General features: G+C 40.5%; 1 protein-coding gene across 4 annotated transcripts in view; it reads left to right on the forward strand.

The window, feature by feature from the left end:
- The window catches only part of aff1 (AF4/FMR2 family member 1), a 150,882-nt gene that overhangs the window by 71,792 nt on the left and 59,082 nt on the right, over positions 1-20,008 (forward strand). For 2 of the 4 annotated variants that reach the window (XM_033024447.1, XM_033024457.1), the window contains exons 2-3: positions 3,534-3,640; positions 5,586-6,491. In XM_033024447.1, the coding sequence (XP_032880338.1) occupies positions 3,542-3,640; positions 5,586-6,491 (1,005 nt within the window). In that variant the 5' untranslated portion in view covers positions 3,534-3,541. Of the gene's footprint in view, positions 1-3,533; positions 3,655-5,585; positions 6,492-20,008 lie in introns of all 4 variants that reach the window. The other 2 variants (XM_033024430.1, XM_033024439.1) reach the window with 1 other exon arrangement.

A 20,008-nucleotide genomic window follows, 5' to 3' on the forward strand; every position in this document is an offset into this window, starting at 1 on the left:
GGGCCTGGCTCAGCTCTGCTCCGGCTCACAGGGGGGGCCGTTCCCCAGCGGGCCGGGGACCGTCATCTGCGTCTCTCGCCTTGTCCAATGTCTGTCGATTGGCCCCCTTGGTGCCGGCGGGGGCCGAGCGCCGGTCATCGGCGAGGATGCACACAGGGTGCTGCGGTGGCTCGGCGGGTCAGGTAACATCTCTGGAGAAGGGTCTCAACCCGAAACGTCACCCATTCCTTTTCTCCGGAGATGCTGCTTTACCCGGTGAGTTGCTGCAGCGTTTTGTGTGTGTCCCCCGTTGATGGTTGGTGCTCGGCTTTCGCCGGCGATTGGTCGGTGGCCGCTGCGTGGGGTGCGGCTGTCGGTCACCGACCCGTCGGGGAGCGGGGTCGTCAGGAGTTAGAGCACGGTGTGGCTGGAGTTGGCGCTTCTTCTCCGCGCTGGCTGTGGGCCTGGGGCCGCCGCTGCTCCAGCCAGTGCCCCATCGCCCCGGACGTCTCCGGCCGCCCCCTAGGCAGGGATGGGACACTCAGGAGGGGGAGAGGGGGGGAGTGACGATCCAGTGGTGGTTCGACATCGCTTGTGGCGCCAGGGACTCTGGTTCGATCCTGGCTGTGGATGAGGCACGGGTCTGTGGGCGCAGTTGCCGAGAATGTCTCTCCTCTGGTCCAGTCTCTCCCTGTCTTCCACTCGCATCTGCCCCCCTCTCTCTCTCTCGCTGTTCCACCCCGCTCTCCCGCTACCTGGCACCTCGTTCCTCAGATTAAATATATTTTTACACATAAATTATGAATAAAGATAAGAATTTATACACAGTTTATACAGCCAGCGATTCGTTCGCTTTTTGTTTCTCTCGAATGACCTTCGGCAAATCCTATGATTCCTTGCGTTTTTCGGAATACCGAACTTGCTTAACCAGGCTCTGCACACCTGAGTTTCTGAGAAATTAAGGAGTTTAAAATGAGTGAAATCCCAGGAAAGAAAGTGTCTATTAGTTGTCCTGAAGCCTTGAGAAATGTAGGGAGAGGGAAAGTGAGGCGACTGTTAATCACGTTCTAAAGTTGTTTCAGTTGGATAATATTTGAAGATTTTCAGTGAAAAGCATCAATGTGAAAATAATTCTTCGCACAAATGCCTAGATTTTCAATTTTTATTTTGAACCTAAAATGTTAACAGTGTGTTGTTATTTTTGAGTTCTCTGAAGTTATGCTGTCGGCCTCCACCAACTGCTAGACTGTCTTTGCAACAGTGTAACTTGCCCCTTATGATTTGATGCACTTTCAAGCTGCAGAGCTCCATGAAATGGTACTATTTCATGAAATGGTAAAATCTCTTCTGGTATACTTGCTTCTATGTTTCGGGTTGAAACATAGGCTCAAATGTTCAAATTGTTGCATGATGTGTTTCTTTCAGACTGGTTACTGATCCGAGATCAATATGATTCCTGTCTTATCTGTCTTACGGTATGTCTTTTGTCTTGCACTTCACTCCTCCCTCAACTTCTGCTTTGAAAACTGCAGTGCCTCCACATGTTTCCCCCATTTCTAAAGGTAATTGACCTGAAACTTTATCAGGTTTTTCTTTCCAAAGATGGTGCTTGACTGGCTGAGTTCTTCCAGCATTTCTGTTCTTGAATTCAATAAATTTCCTATCCTCTGAAGTCGACTTTGTTTCAGGGAATTTACTGGGGGCTTGACCATCCATGGGTCTCACATAGGAGCCTGCTTGAACATTCAAACAACTTTGACATTAGGTCTCTTGAAAGCTGTATGCACAGCTATGGAGACAATTGTAGAAATCTAGTTTGCCTTTTTAGAAGTTGATCTGTGGTGGTATTTTTACTTAAGATTGAATTTTAAACATTACAAATTACAATTTTTCTCCAGAAGTGCAGGACATTTTGAAATATAAATCACTTGATATTGTCAATACGTGTTTAATCAATTTCAGGTTGAGGCATGGGCTCAAATGTTCCAATTGTTCTACGATGTGTTTCTTTCAGATTGGTTACTTATTACTTGGATGTTTTTCGTTGTTCTGAATAAATTTATTCTGTCAAAACTGGATAATGTGCAATGTTCTAAATATAATTGCCTGTATCTCATCAATGTATCAATGAATACGGTAAATTATTGGAAAATATTAAATCTTTTGATTCATACTTCAGGGGTAATCCTGAGATTCTGGCTTTCGTACATTGATTTTCTGAATTGCTCCCACAAGAGTCACCATATTCTGTACCTCCTGCATTGTTCAAATAAACCTGTAGTGCAAATGGAGAAATTCCACACATCTTTAGTTTCTGTATTTATATAATTAACATGCACATTTGTCTTTCATCAACCATCAGTTTTTTTTCACCTAGTCTCTTTAGTTTAGTTTTGAGATACAGCATCGAAATAGGCCCTTTGGCCCACTGAGTCCGTGCTGACTAGCAATCACTCATACAGTAGTTCTCTCCTACACACTAGGGACAATTTACAGAAGCCAATGAACCTACAAACCTCCATGTCTTTGCGATGTGGGAGGAAACCAGAGCACCCGGAAAAAACGACATGGCCACATGTACAAACTCCACACAGACAGCACCCGTAGTCAGGACCACACAGACAGCACCCGTAGTCAGGACCGAACCCAGGTCCCTGGCGCTGTAAGGCAACTCTACAGCCGCCTTATCAAAGCCTTTAGCTTTGAGCTCTGCCCCCCCCCTCCCCCCAAGTCCTGATGAAAGATCATTGACTTGAAATGTTAACTCATTATTTTCCTCTCTGTGGATGTCACACTTGTTAAACGTTTCAAATGTTTTCTGAGCTTATTTCAGGCAAAAATACTTTACTTTGAAGTGCAGTGAGAAATTTCAGGTGAAAGGCATAGCCGTTTTGTGGATTGCAATTAGATGAATGACTAATTTATGTTCATAGAATTATATTTTGCTAAAAAACTAACATTCATCAGTAGGCTTGATGTGTATATTCAAAGGTGAAACATCAAATATCAAGTATTCAAATATGACCTACTTCTTTAAGTTATATATTTCTTGGTGTTCTGCATGTCACAGTCTTAATTAAGTAACCGTGCTTAACATGTCAGTAAAGATAGAAAATTTGCAGCATATGAAACATTAAGAGCTAATCGTGAATTAAATGTTGTGGTTTAATTTGCGTATTAATGGTAACATAGACAATTTGAATAGCTGTTAATTTCGAATTATCCTTGACTCCATTGAATTGCATATAATGGATGTTTATCCACTGCATATCAAATGCATTCAAACATGAATGGAGCTTTATAAAATTGAAATTTGAAGGAATCCAATATTTTAAATATTGATATTTGATCTTGGAGTAATATTTTCTAACAATCATATATGGTTGCACTTTGTCATCTCAAGCAAGACCTATTTGGATTTGTTGTGACAAGAAGTTGCTCCCTAATTTAGTTTTTCTTCTGAATTTCTCTTTTTGCATTTTGTAAGCCACGTGCCCTGTGGATAACATTTATTTGGAGAAGTTTTAAATTTAGTTTGTTCTGCTCTTCAACAGCTTGTACAATGAGGACAGAAACTTGCTTCGAATTAAAGAAAGGGAAAGGAGAAACCAAGAAATTCATCTCAACAAAGAACCTTTTCTTGAAAATGCCCCTCTCTTTGGTGAGCCATACAAGGTAAAGATCGGAGTACCTCAGACTAATCTGCCTCTTTTATGAACTGTCATAACTCTACTTGAATGAAATTGAGCTGGCAGGATTTGTTGAAGCAGACAGTGGCCTGACTACAGCATATAGTCCCAAAGTGTAATTTTAGTGGAAGCTTGAGCCAAGGAGCAATGATGCATACTGTATTTGTACAGGCTGGACATAGAAACATAGAAAATAGGAGCAGGAGGAGGCCATTCGGCCATTCGAGCCAGCACCGCCATTCATTGTGATCATGGCTGATCGTCCCCTATCAATAACCCGTGCCTGCCTTCTCCCCATATCCCTTGACTCCACTAGCCCTTAGAGCTCTATCTAACTCTCTCTTAAACCCATCCAGTGATTTGGCCTCCACTGCCCTCTGGCAGGGAATTCCATAAATTCACAACTCGCTGGGTGAAAACGTTTTTTTCTCACCTCAGTCTTAAATGACCTCCCCTTTATTCTAAGACTGTGGCCCCCTGGTTCTGGACTCGCCCATCATTGGGGACATTTTTCCTGCATCTAGCTTGTCCAGTCCTTTTATAATTTTATATGTTTCTATAAGATACCCCCTCATCCTTCTAAACTTCAGTGAATACAAGCCTAGTCTTTTCAATCTTTCCTCATATGACAGTCCCGCCATCCCAGGGATCAATCTCATGAACCTACGCTGACTGCCTCAATCACAAGGATGTCCTTCCTCAAATTAGGAGACCAAACCTGTACACAATACTGAGCCCTATACAATTGCAGAAGAAGTGTAGTTTACTTTAGTTGAGATATACAGCATGGAAACAGACCCTTTGGCCCACCGAGTCCACGCCGACCATTGATCATCCGCTCACACCAATTATCCCACTACACATTAGTGCAATTTACAGAGGCCCAATAACTTGAAAACCCGCACGACTTATAATGTGGGAAGAAACCCATGCAGTCATGGAGAACAAGCGAACTCCACAGAGAGCACCTGAAGTCGGGATCATACCCCAGTACCTGGTGCTGGGAGGCAGCAGCTATATCAGTGCACCACTGTTTTCCTTTGTCAGGAAAAGGATCCTGAAGAGAAGAAGAGCAGAATTTACCTTTTTTCATATGCTTTTTGGTTCATTGTGGAATTACTGGGAAAAATGGCAGCCATTTCACTTCACTCCTTAAATTTGTGGGCAGCCATGCTCCACCCTTCATTTTACATCCATCTGCCACTCCTATAGTTGCCTTGCAGTCTGTATTCAAGTTCTTATTCCCTTCTGCCAGATAGATGCTGAATTTGGCCAGTTTCATACAAACCACCAAGAAATTTATGGTTTAGGAGTCTTGAAGTCAAAAACAGCTCCATGCCAAATTGATTGGATATAGCATTTATTTTGGAACGAGCTTAGCTGTATCTGCCCCCTCCATTAAAATCAAGACTTCACTGGTTCAAATGTTTGTGTACAAGACATTTTTCTGTACAATTTGTGTTGAAAGCATCTCTGCGAACAGCAAACTTTGAAGAACTAAGCATCCAATAAACTTTTATTTCCTCTTGAGTGAAATTATAATCCAATATCCTCAGCAATTTGGGTGCTTACATGGTCGTAGACAGCCTGGATCTTGATAATGTATCAAATTAGTTTATGAATTGTTCTGAAACAAGACAAAATAATTACAATTTTTTAGTCAGCCATGTAATTGTTATAAATGTATTGCCGCCTCTACGCTAACATAACCGATAGCCTTTTCATTTTGAAAACTAAATATGTTTTTTTTTAAATTCTGGCCATAGCTAAAACACAAAACTTGATTTTTTTAAAAAGATTTTTTAAACACAAAACTTGATTTTTTTTTTCTTAAGATTCTCTTGAATATGTGAATCGTCAGTAAAGATTCTTCTTGGGAATGAAGTAATTAATTGCTTATCTCTTTTTTTTGTGCAGACCAATAAAGGGGACGAACTTTCTAGTCGTATTCAAAATATGCTGGGCAACTACGATGAGATCAAGGACTTAATAAGTAATATCTCTCAGCAGAACTTCATTGGCATACCCAAAAGGGCTGTTCCTTTGATTTCACAAGAAAAATGCTTACTTGGTTCAAACAAAAGTAATAGTTCAATGCAGCCTTCATTGCACAGCAAAAATCCACGATTAATGGGACCTCATAACTCTGCTCCATTAAAAGTTGACTGCTCCTCTCAGAAAAATACTGCATTAACAGAACAAAATAGCCAAAGTTCCAACCATAACGCTAAAAGTCACAAATCACTTCATAATCGAAGCCAAAATAAGGACAACTCTTCTAAAGGCCGAGAATCTTGGAACAGCCATTGTGGCAGGGATGATCAGCAAGAAGATGTGGACAATCAACCCACGGTCCAGTTATCAAAATTGCAAGACTTTCAACCGTTGTTACAGTTGTCCTCGCTTGTACAGCCCTTGTCTCCTCTGACACCACAATCCCCCATACATTCCAGTGCATTTACCAACTCCAAACTGCAAAGTACCATTAGCAAAGACTGTCCTCCTTCAAAATCTCCTCATGAACTGGGCGTGCACTCCGGTGATTCTGAGAACTTGTCCTCTGGTCTGAATGCTCCTGTTCCCAACCAACACGCATCTCAAACATTTCCACCATCTTTGCCGTCGAAACCAAACCTAACACAGCAAAAGCCTACGGCCTATGTGAGACCCATGGATGGTCAAGACCAAGCCCCCAGTAAGTCCCCTGAACTAAAGACGTCTTCAGAGGATTACAGCGAGGAGTCATTTAGAAACATTGCCGAGGTGAAAGTATGTGCCAGGACAAAGCTATCCAAACTTAAAATTCCTTCTCAGCCAGTTGAGGTGAGTGTGTATAAACTGCTATTCAAAATATGCATTTTTCTGCAGTTATCTTAATTGTTGTAGTAGCCATCAGCAAGGTAACATTAGGGTAGTTTGCTCTGCGAATCATGCCAAAATCCAAGGGTTTAAAATAGACTTAGAATTTAGGTAGATGTTGAATTATTGTTCCTCAAACAATAAATGATTAATAGTTGTTCTCTGAAGGATGGGTGGTTAGCCAGGAGACAGTGAAAATTTCCATTATTCTATACTATACCATGGGATCTAGGTCCACCAGATCCAAAGATAGTACCTTGTCAGAATTCCACACTTAATCAGCAGGTAGAATTGTTCTCGAGTCATGGTGTGATGTTTGATTATAAAGACTTCTCACATTGAGGTTCCAGAACCAGTTGAGGCTTGACACTATACTTATTGCACTGGCACTCAATTGACATTAAGGGCCTGTCCCACTTACGCGACTTTTTCGGCGACTGCCAGCACCTGTCATAGGTCGCCGAAAATGTTCAACATTTTGAAAATTCAGCGGCGACCAGAAAGATGCTACGACTCTTTGGGTGACTAGGAGACTAACGACCATACAGGCGACACCCTGGCGACATGTCGCGGGGTGAAGTCTGTATGGTCGTGAGTAGTTGCCGAAAGAGTCGTACCTTGTTGTGGTCGCCGCTGGATTTTCTACGCTGAAAATTTTCGGTGACCTGTAACGACCTAGGACGGGTGCCAGCAGCCGCCGAAAAAGTAACGTAAGTGGAACAGGCCATTTAGCATTATAGTACATTGTTTGAACAGAGCAGATGTAACTCCCGTTATTCTGAGCTGGGCTGTATTTGATTGAGAGTTTTTGATGCAAACACTGGGCGATCATTCATTACAATAATGCATTAAAATGTAATTAAAGAAATATATATTGGAGTATATTCAGTGCATCTGTTGCCGTGTTTAATAGAATGAATGTAGACTTTTTTTTATTGCTTTCCAAATATTGTAATGTTTCCCATAACCGTTGCTTTTGAACAATGCATGAAGGAGATAATGGTTCACCTGTTTGCGTTTTCTTGGACTGCATTTTTATAATATGCTTTGTCAAAACCAAATGAGACTTTAATTGAACAATATTATAGCTGCTGATGAGGTAAAACAAATAAACAATGCAAATTAATTCTCCAGGAAATCACTGCGTATGGCATGTACAAACTTGGAGTCAACAAATATCTTATGAATATGATGTTGCAAGGTTCAATTTGATAAATGGGGCCCGTGACTAACAGGTTGCTATCTAGCTTGGGTAATCCGCACTTACTTTTCATAGTCCGAGAACTGCATAGCATGTAAATAAGCCATTTGGCCCACTTTGTCCATGCCGACCAAGTTTGCTTATTGGTCTAGTCCCATTTGTCTGTATTTGGCCCATTATCCTATAAACCCTTCTTATTTATATTTATGTCCAATTGTCTTTTAAAAGTCATAATTGAGCCATTTCTCAAGCTTCTTCAGGCAGCTTTTTTAAGATATAGTTCCGCATTGATACGGTCTTCATGGTAGACTGCTCTGGAAGATTAGATTGCATGGAATCCATGGAGAGCTAATAGGACTGGAAGCCTGTGACCAGTAGTGTGCCTCAGGGTTTCGGACTGGAAGCCTGTGACCAGTGGTGTGCCTCAGGGTTCAGTGCTGAGCCCTTTGCCATTTGTGGTTTATATCAATGATTTGGATGAGAATGTACAAGGCATGATTAGCAAGTTTGCAGATGACACAAAAGTGTGTGGCTTTGTAGATGGTGGAAGAAGTTAACAAACATTGCAGCATGGTCTTGGTCTTGATCAGTTGGGCATGTGAGCTGATTAATGTTTAATTGAGTTTAATACAGATGTGTTAGATGTTGCAGTTTGGGAAGTCAAACCAGGACAGGGCCTTTAGAATTAACGGCAGTGCTGTAGAGAAGAGGGATCTGGGATGCAAGTACATAACTTCACTGGCTTCCCATCTCCCACCGGATCACCTACAAACTCCTGGTCCTCACCTACAAAGCCCTCCACCATCTGCCCCCCCCCCCCCATATCTCACTGACCTCCTCTCCCCCTACCAACCCTCACGGTCCCTCAGATCCACATCAGCCGGTCTCCTCTCCATCCACAAGTCCAACCTCCGCAGTTTTGGGGACAGAGCCTTCTCCAGGGCAGCTCCCAGGCTCTGGAACTCCCTCCCCCAACTGATCCGCAATTCCGTGTCCCTCACCATCTTCCAGTCCCGCCTCAAGACCCATCTCTTCACCTCTGCCTATCCTTAGCCCCACGTCCCCCTCCCTTTTCATCTGTGCATTAATTGCCTCATATTGTGTTTTGAATTGAATTCTGTCTTTACTTTGTGTACTAGTCATGTCTCTACTATTTATTTCATTCCCCTTACATGTTTTTCCTCTACCTGCTAAATTTTTGTAAGGTGTCCTTGAGACTCTTGAAAGGCGCCCATAAATAAAATTTATTATTATTATAGTTCCTTGAAAGTGCCATCACTGGTAGATAGGATGATCAAGAAGGCTTTCAGCACATTGGCCTTCATCAGTCAGAGTATTGAGTATAGAAGCTGGGAGGTTATGTCACTGTTGTACAAGGCATTGGTGAGGATACATTTGAGGTCTTGTGTAGGAAAGATGGTGTTAAGCTGGAAAAGGTGCAAAAAAGATTTACGAGGATGTGGGCAGAACTTGAGGGCCTGAGCCGTAGGGAGAGGTTGAGCAGGGGCTCGGACTTTATTCCCTGAGTGCAGGATAAGGAGGGTGATATTAGAGCTATAGAAGATCATGAGGGGATTAGATAGGGTATTTTACCCAGAGTAGTGGACTCGGAGGACATGGGTTTAAGGTGGAGGGGATGAAAAATTTAATTGGAACCTGTAGGGCAAACTTTCTACACAAAGGGTGGTGGGTGTATGGAACGCGCTGCCAGCGGAGGTAGCTAAGGCAAGTACTATCACAATGTTTAAAAGACATTTTGGAAGGTACATGGATCAATTTAGATGGATGTGGGCCAAACGCAGGCAGGTGGGAGCAGTGTAGATGGGGCATGTTGATCGGTGTGTGAAGCTGTGATCAAATTGGGCTGAAGGGCCTGTTTCCATGCTGTATGACTCTGACTTTATACCGTCAACCTTCAAAGTGAATAAGTCGCCCATGATATCCCAATGACCCAAAAACCAGAACCACAGCTTCTCTGTAACGTACTATATTCATCTTGCCTATCCTACCACTTCTGGCTTCACCAGCACGTGGCACTGAGAGTAATCCAGAGATAACCACCCTCAAGGTCCTGCTTTTTTACCTCTCCTATTTCCCTATATTCACTCCGCTGAACCTCGTTCCTTTTCCTACCTATGTCATTGGTACCGATGTGTATAATGATCTTTGGCTGCTCGCCCTCCTCCTTGAGAATGGTAGTTCTGCAGCCTCTCAGACTCCATTGGTGTGTCGGCACCAGGGAGCCGACACAGCAACAGAGTTCCATTTATGGCCACTGAATCTCCTGTCTTCCCCCTAAACTCTGGAGTCCCCTATCACTATTTGCCTTATTCCGCTGTCAGACCTGGTGCTACAGAACTGTCTGCAGCTGCTTTCTCCGACACAGTCACTCCCCTCAACCAAAAGAATATACGTGTTTTGAGGGGAATGGCCACAGCAGATTTGCGTACACTGTGTTTCCTTCCCTTACTCTTGCTAGTGGTCACCTTCTTTCTGCATTTTTAATGTGACCATTTCACTGTAATACCTACCTGCGATGGTCTAATTCTCCTAGATAATCCTAAAGTTGTCCAGCTGCAGCTCCAGTTTTCTCAGGAGCTGCAGCTGGAGGCACTCCTGGAACTATGGTCCTCGGGGGCTCTGGAGGTTTCCCTGACTCCCGACAGGAGGACTTCCAGCAGTGCCCTAACTGCCATCCTCACTGAGTAAAGAAAAAACAAACCTTGCTTTATCTTGTTGTCAGCCTCCACTCGGCCTTCTCGCCAAAGTCTCTTGAACCAAAGCCTCAACATTTTCTCCCAATAGGTCTGTCCTATTATGTACCTTTACCTCTGCGGTGCCTCACAATGAGCCAACAAAACAGCATTCTTGGAAAACATCATGTTACTCTGCTCTTCTTTTTGACTCAAAACCTACTAGCTCAGCTGTTCATACAGCACTCTTTAAATCTACGATAGACATAAAATGCTGGAGTAACTCAGCGGGCCAGGAAGCATCTATGGAGAGTGATTACCCGAAACGTCACCCATTCCTTCTCTCCAGAGATGCTGCCTGTCCTGCTGAGTTACTCCAACATTCTGCGTCTATCATAAACCAGCATCTGTAGTTCCTTCCTACTATTTAAATCGACTTTTCTTCTCCCATTGCTCACCCAATCCAAATGCCTGTATATCCTATCCCTCAGAATACTCTCCAGTATCTTACCAACTACAGATGTTAAGCTCACCGGCCTATAGTTCCCAGCATTTTCCCTGCAGCCCTTCTTGAAAAGAGGCACAGCATTTGCCACCTTCCAATCCTCTGACACCTCTCCTGTGTTTAAGGACAGCTCATAACTTTTAACCAGAGCTTCTGCAATTTCCTCTCTAGTTTACCGCAATGTTCTTGGATATATCTGATCAGGCCCCGGAGATTTGTCTACCTTCAAACACGACAGTACCTTCAGTACTTCTTCGGCGGTAACCCTGACTACTCTCATGACACTTCCAGTGACTGCTCCAATTTCCTCCGTCCTCCTGTCTTTCTCCTCGGTAATAGGAGAAATACTCATTGAGGACCTGGCCCATCTCCTGTGGCTCCACACAGAGGTGACCGCTTTAATCCTGAGAGGTCCCACTCTCTCTCCAGTTACCCTTTTCCCTCTTATGTATTTATAAAATCTTTTGGGATTGTCTTTTATGTTACCCGCCAGAGCGATCTCCTAGCCCCTTTTTGCCCTTCTGATTTACTTTTATAGTTAAGTAAGTAAGTAATTTTATTGGCCAAGTATTCACATACAAGGAATTTGCCTTGATGCTCCGCCCACAAGTAACAACATGACATACAGTGACAGTTACGAATGACTCAGAAAACACTAAACATTAATAATAATGACATTAATGATAAAACACTGATCAAGCATGTGAACCAACAAAATACCAGATCAAAGGGAGGCTACAGATTTTTGGCTGTTGAGTAGAGCAACTACTCGTGGATAAAAATAGTTTTTATGTCTGGCTGTGGAAGCTTTGACAGTCCGGAGTCGCCTTCCAGATGGAAGTGATTCAAAGAGTTTGTGGCCAGGATGAGAGGGATCAGAGATGATCTTGCCCGCTCGCTTCCTGGCCCTTGCAGTGTACAGTTCATCAATGGAGGGAAGGTTGCAGCCAATAATCTTCTCTGCTGATCGGACGATTCGCTGCAGCCTCCAGGTGTCGTGCTTGGTGGCTGAGCCAAACCAGACCATGATGGAGAAGGTGAGAACAGACTCTACGATGGCCGTGTAGAATTGGACCATCATTGCCTGTGGCAGATTGTGCTTCCTCAGCTGCCGCAGGAAGTGCATCCTCTGTTGTGCCTTTTTGACTGTGGAGTCGATGGTAGCCCCCCACTTAAGGTCCATGGAGATGATGGTTCCCAGGAACTCCTTGGGAGTTTGCTCCTTAGTTCCCGAAACTCCTCCAGGGATGCACTTGATCCCAGCTGCCTATACCTGTCCCATGCATCCTTCTTGTTTTTGACTAATGTCTCAATTTCCCTCATCAGCCCAGCTTTCTTACGTTTGCCTGCTTTGCCTTACACTCTAACGGGGACGTACACATCCTGAGCTCTCTTCAGTACACTTATAAAAACATCCCACTTGGCCGATGTTCCTTTCCCCTCACATAACCTGCTCCAGTCAACTTGAGCGAGACCTTCTCTCATACCATCAAAGTTGGCCTTACCCCAGTTGAGTATTTTAACACGTGGACCCTTTCTGTCCGGATCCATAACTATCTTAAACCTAATGGAACTGTGGTCACTTGTCCCAGAAGGCTCCTCCACACACACTTCATGGACTTGCTCTTCCCAATTTCCCAATACTAGATCCAGCGTTGCCCTCTCACGTGTGGGGGCCTCCACGTACTGTTTAAGAAAACTCTCCTGAACACTTTTGAGGAATTGCACCTCATCTAAACCCTTCAAGCTATGATTTTTTTTCCCCAGTCTATATTGGGAAAGTTGAAATCCCCTACTGCAACAATCTTATTTGACCTGCAGCTGTCTGCAATCTCCCGGCACATTTGCTCTTCTAATTGTACCATTGCTTATCTATAATGACACAAAGTTAATGAGATCCACTTATCTGTGTCCCTCTTTTTAATTTTTTTTTAAATTTTGGAATTATTTCTTGGCTTCAACACTGCAGAAGCTCTACAGCATACAATGATTTTTTTATTTCAATTTTCCTTGGCTTTCTCCTTCAGCAACCTAAGATGTGCAGCGTCTGGCACAGGAATAATGTATTAGACTTCAGTATTCTTTACCTAAGTACATTCCCTTCTCAGATTTCTGAAAGTTCCACAGTACTTGTTGTACCAGAGTAACACAATATTGATTCGGCATTTTCCGACCTGCAACATAATTAAACGACACCCTTAATAATTGAGTATTTATTTTAGCTCTAAAATAGATAACTTCCTCTCATTTAATCTTTTCAGAAAAACTGTCTTTCTCATCTTTCACATTGGGAATCGGATATAAACCATCATAGAGTTAGCACTTTCATATTTTTCTTCTATTTTCGTTCATCCATTTTTGTGTGCATTTACATTTTTCAAGTTATTCACATATTGAAATAGCAAACAATTTAATCTAGTCACAATAACTGTTCTGCTATTCATTTTAGTGTGAAACGTTGATCCTGTCTTATGCTTGGGTTTCTTGGATGTTTTTGCCATTTGGCATTTTCTTTTTTTACATGATTGACTGCACCTCGAATTGCACCTCTAAATTTACTGCTAGTTTTTTTTAAATGTTACTTTATGCCTCCATTTCTTGGTATTGTTAAGGCATTGGGCATGTGCATTCATATTTCCCAATTTTATTTATTAAAGAATCAAAGTCTGTAGTACAGAACATTTAAGACAACATTTTTGACATTTCAACATGTCACCAGTTATCATTCACTTACAACCTTAAATCAAATAGGTCAAGGGGGTTTTAACAAATTTCAATTTATATGTGTGCAGTAGCATTGTGCTTATGCACTGCCATTTTACAAATCTCCGACATTGCCAAGGCTTGGACCTGATTTATAGATACTTTATTCCTTGGCACGTAAGACACCGAAGAGTGACCTTCATAAAGGTGTGTAAAATCATGAAGAGCATAGATAAGGTAAATGTACAGTTTTTTCCCTAGGATAGGGGAATAAAAAAACAGAGGGCATAAGTTTAAGAGAGAGGAAAAATGTAAAAAGGACCTGAGAGGCACCCTCTTCATGCAGAGGTTGATGCATATGAACGAACTTTCAGACAATGATTAAAAAGCATTTGGATAAGCTCCTGGAAAGTGAGATATTTATCTAATGGGGGCAAATCTGACCACCTTGAGATGGATGTCTTGTTTGGCATGGATGAGTTGGGCTGAAGGACCTATAGCAATACTGTATGACTCTATAACTCAATACGAACAGGAAGAAAATCCTTGTACAGCTAACCTTTTAATAACTCAATGAATAATTGCCATCTCAGGATTTCATTTTAACTTGGGTGAAATAAGCTATTTAGAAATTATGGACATTCATGGTCTGTTAAATAAACCTTTTTTCCCCAAAGTAGAAACATTTTGAATGTTTGTGATTTTCACAGAGTAAGGAACCATCATGGATACCTGGTGGGAGAATTATTTAGTTGGTTGTCCATACTGTAGTCATAGAGTGATACAGACTTGAAACAGGACCTTTGGCCCAACTTGTCCCAGCTACACTAGTTGCAGCTGCCAGCATTTGGTCCACATCCCTCCAAACCTGTATTGGTAATCCATAACCACATCCCTACAAACATGTAGTATCACACACCAGCTTTGTTGGATTTTATTTGATCTTGTGATATTTGAATATCATCCATTTCATTGCTCGTGTGGTTGTTTTGTTTTGCCCAAAGACATTTATTTATATTCATAGAAACATACAGCATGGAAACGGGCCCTTTGGCCCATCTTGCCAACGCCAACCAACATGCCCCATTTATGGTAATGAAAAATAATCCAGTAAATGACAACAATTTGTGAAGAAAACCATCAGCACATTTGCAACACCATATTCTCGTTTGAAGTTATTTTTGCTTGTTGAATCTTGGGCATTTTTTTTTTTGCACTTTTGATGTATTCCAAAAGTATAGGGCACAAGTTGTGGATAATTTTGCAAGGACAGAATTTCAGAAGGAGTGCACTCGGGATGCCGCAAAGAACTTTGCAACTGTTAATTACTTTAGAAGTTTCATTGTAGTAATGTAGGAGACACAACATTCATTTTACACACAGCAAACTCCCACAGTGTTCTGTGCATTTCTATCCCTAATACTTTAAACTTTTTCTTTGAGGACAGTCTTGCATCCATTGGTGCTAAATGTTTGCAATTAATGCTAATAAAGAAGGAAATTGTCCAACATCATTTTAGTTTCTGACCTGGACAGGTGTCGGAGGAGTATTCCAGTTAATATACTTTTCAATATCCTCAATTAATTCTAGCTGTTGTTGCCTTTGTATTTCTCTGCACCACAGTTTGTGCCTTCCCAACATTTGCATCATTCTGGTTTAAACAGATTACTGTATATTTAATCATTGTAACCACCCCAGATTGACAGTGTTTTGGTTTAACACGTTCAGAGTAATTTGCTCTCAACATAACAGTAAATTACTATCTTTAATATAAAAGACTAGGATTTGGAATAACTTTAAACCTTCTGACTAATTGAGCTATGTACTTTAAAGAAATCAGTGAATGCCTACAATATTAATTTAAAAGTGGAGGGAAGTTGGCTCAAAGCTCAGTTCTTCAACTTGTACAATGTTATACAAATGCCACTTGACAAAACAAAGCAATAAGCTTCTTACCTTTCATTTTATCTAGAATGATTAGCAATCTATAATCTAACATCAACACAAAATGTTTACCAGTGACTGTACTGGAAAGTCCACCAAGCAATCATGTGATTTGGTGTGTACGTCACAACTATAAAATCCTATTTATTCATTTTATTATCAAATTGTTGAAGTTAATACAGTAAACCAAACCTTTTTTTCATTATTAAGTCATGTACTTTGGAAAAATCATTATTTATTACACCCTTCCCAACACCACCCAGTTTATTTGAGAATGATTGAGGTCAGCCTTCTTGTTAACAGTGGTAACAATTTAACCTGGATCACTTGCGCTACTTCAGAGGAAGAGTGAGATTTTGCCGCATTATTATTGGGTTTTGTAATAATTTGCTTATAGTTCACTTTTAATATCCATGCAGTTCTTCACAAAACTGAATTCATATTCCCAAATTATCATGGTGGGATTTGAATACTATATTTCTGGATTTTGTCCAATGGCTATACCTTGCAAGATAATATACAATTACTATTTCCCTTCAATGCAAAGCATGTTCCTATCAGCACCTGCTTCAAACCAACGTCCTCTGTATGGAGGCTGTGTAATGATACTTGGTCAGCTCCAGTAGACGGGTCATGTTGATACGCTCCGTCATGACAAGTGGTTTAGTTTAGTTCCGATCCAGGCCCTTTGGCCCACCGAGTCTGGACTGACCAGCCAGCAACGCACTCGCACACGGGCCAATTAGCCTACAAACCCATATGTCTTTGGAGTGTGGAGGAAACAGAACACCTTGGAGAAAACCCATGCAGATCATAGAAACATAGAAACAAGGTGCAGGAGTAGGCCATTCGGTCCTTCGAGCCAGCAACGCCATTAAATATGATCAGGGCTGATCATCCAAAATTAGTACGCCATTCCTGCTTTCTCCCCATTCCTTGATTCCATTCGCCACTAAGAGTTATATCTAGCTTTCTCTTGAATGCATCCAGTGATTTGGCCTCCACTGCCTTCTGAGGCAGATAATTCCACAGACTCACAACTCTCTGGCTTAAAAAGCTTTTCCTCATCTCGATTCATTCTTTCATCATGTGTCAGTCCTGCCATCCCGGGAATTAACCCGGTGAACCTGCGCTGCACTCCCATAATAGCAAGAATATCCCACCTCAAATTAGGAGACCAAAACTGCACACAATGCTCCAGGTGTGGTCTCACCAAGGCCCTCTCCAACTGCAGTAGGACCTCCAAGCTCTTATAATCAAATCCTCTCAGACAATGTACAAATATGCTTATACTCAACAGAAACTCCCAGAAACTCTAAATGAATCAACAATCATACTTATACCAAAAACGGACAAGGATCTTGAAGACCCAGGTTCATACAGAGCTATAGCCCTCTTAAATACTGATCAGAAAATATTAACTAAGATTCTATCTAATAGATTGAGCTTAGTGATCAGTAAATTAATACATCCTGACCAAACAGGGTTTATCCCCAAACGGTATTCATTTTTTAATCTGAGAAGATTATTTAATATTATATACTCCAATAGAATCCCCAACGCAGAGCTAGCAATTATCTCGTTAGATGCTGAAAAAGCATTTGACCAGGTAGAATGGCCATATTTATTTTCGGTGATGGAAAAATTTCAACTAGGAGAGAAGTACTGTACATGGGTTAAATTGTTATATTCTAACCCAACAGCTAGAATATTAACAAACAAAATGTTATCAACTAAATTTAATCTCTCTAGAGGCTGTAGACAAGGATGTTCACTATCCCCACTATTATTTGCTCTTGCAATTGAACCCCTAGCAGAAAGCGTTAGAAACCATCCAGGAATATTTGGATACAATACTAGAGACACAAGGAATAAAATCTCCTTATATGCAGATGATATACTAATATATATTACAAAATTAGAAACTAGTATTCCAAACCTATTAAATCTAATAACTCAATTTGGTCAGTTTTCGGGATATAGAATCAATTGGAATAAAAGCGAAATCATGCCAATAACAAAATTTAATTTACATACAATACAACAATCCCCTTTTAAAATAGTTAAAGATAAATTTAAATACTTAGGAATCTGGGTAACTAAGACATATACCTCTTTATTTAAACTAAATTTCCCACCCTTACTGAATAAACTACATAAGAATATTCAATACTGGAAAACACTCCCCATTTCAATGCTTGGGAGAATTAATGCTATAAAAATGATTTTTTTACCGCAACTACTGTACCTACTTCAATTAATTCCGATATATATCCCAAAAACTTTTTTCAAAAAAGTCGACTCCATTGTTACAAGTTTTGTCTGGGATTATAAGAATCATAGAATAAGTAAAAAACACTTATGTAAATCAAAGATAAATGGAGGTCTGGCTTTGCCAAATTTCTTATTTTATTTTTGGGCAGTCCATATTAAAAACATGAATTTTTGGCTGGAAGAAATGGACCAACAACCAGATTGGCTAATGATGGAAAAGGAAGATTGTCTACCTTTTGAAATTGGACCGATCATATTTGCCCCCACAAAACAGCACAAAAAAACCTATAAAGAAAACCCCATAATACATAGTGGAATACGAATTTGGAAACAAATAAAAAAAGATTTAAAATTGAATAATATACCACTCTGCCTTCCCATTGTAAATAATCCTTTGTTCAAATCATCCTTTATGGACAAAGGTTTCACACAATGGAAAAATCATGGAATCAAAAATATAGGACATCTTTATGGGAAAGGTACTTTTCTTTCATTTCAAGAGTTACAACTGAATTATGGACTGCACTCAAATAATTTTTTCAGATATCTACAAATTAGAGATTATGTTAAATCTAATACACAAGTTTACAAGAATAGGGAATCAGAAATTCTTGATGAGTGTCTGAACAAGCATCCTAATACTGAAAAACTAATAGCTTATATTTATAACACCCTACTAAATAACGAGGTACCACCGACCGAACTACATAGATACAAATGGGAAATTGAAATAGGTCATCCTATCACGAAAGATATGTGGGACGAAAGTTTACAACAAATACATCAATGTTCATTAAATGCCAGACATATTTTAATACAATTCAAGGTCTTACATAGACTACACTTCTCTAAAATAAAACTAAATAGAATTTTCCCACAAATCTCTCCTATTTGTGATAAATGTCTACATTTAGAGGCTAATTTAACACATACTTTTGCAAACTGTATAAAACTTAAACATTTCTGGACAGATATTTTTGAAATAACTTCAAAAGTTATTAATACAAAATTGGACCCAGACACAAAATTAATAATACTTGGAATATCAGAACAAAGCTTAACACTCACAACAAACCAAAGAAACTTCCTCAATTACAGTATAATAACCGGAAAAAAATTAATATTAAAATTTTGGAAAGGCCCTACAACCCCCACAATCAAAATGTGGATTACGGAAATGTCGGAGACCCTATACTTAGAAAGAATTAGACTTGTCTTAATGGACAAACAAGATCTTTTCCATAAAATTTGGGCTCCATTCATTAACTATCTGAAGGGATAGACTGGCACAGCACGAGGACCCAGCTGAAACTTGAACTCAGGAACAGATGAAAAACTATACTCTATACTTTATAACCTACGAACCTATCTCCATTGATGTATCACAGGTAACCCATTCCACCTTCCTTGTTTTTCTGTTGTGTTTTTTTTTGTTTTTCTTTTTTTTTTGCTTCCTCTTTTATTTGTAACTTTCTACCCTCTCTTTTTCTCACTTTCTATAAAAAATAAAAATACTAGAAGCAGAAGTAATTGATAATGGAAAATTTTAATAATGTATGACTGATGTATATGAAAAGTTTTTTTTCTACTATAATATGTAATTACATTGTATAATATGTCTACTTCTAATAAATAAATAAATTTAAAAAAAATAAAAAAAAATTAGGAGACCAAAACTGCACACAATGCTCCAGGTGTGGTCTCACCAAGGCCCTCTCCAACTGCAGTAGGACCTCCAAGCTCTTATAATCAAATCCTCTCTTTATGAAGGCCAACATGCCATTTGCTTTCTTCATTGCCTGCTGTACCTGCATGCTTACTTTCAGTGACATGTACAGTGCCCTCCATAATGTTTGGGACAAAGACCCATCATTTATTTGCCTCTGTACTTCACAATTTGAGATTTGTAATAGAAAAAATCACGTGGTTACAGGCCCGTACGATGCTTTTCAAAAAGGGGGGTGGCATGACAGGATTACAAGAAATTTAATGTGAAATAATGTGCGCGCTGCGCACATCACGAGCGCAAAGCGTGAAGTCCCTTGATGCCGGGGTCCAGGGCCTGCTTAAGGGCCCTAGAAGCTCAGGGGTTTTAGATGCTCCCTGATGAATTCTGATCCTTATTTTGGAGCATTTTTGCATCAAATTTATGACGAATATT

This window comes from Amblyraja radiata, chromosome 1 (assembly GCF_010909765.2).
Source record: "Amblyraja radiata isolate CabotCenter1 chromosome 1, sAmbRad1.1.pri, whole genome shotgun sequence".
Lineage (NCBI taxonomy): Eukaryota > Metazoa > Chordata > Chondrichthyes > Rajiformes > Rajidae > Amblyraja > Amblyraja radiata.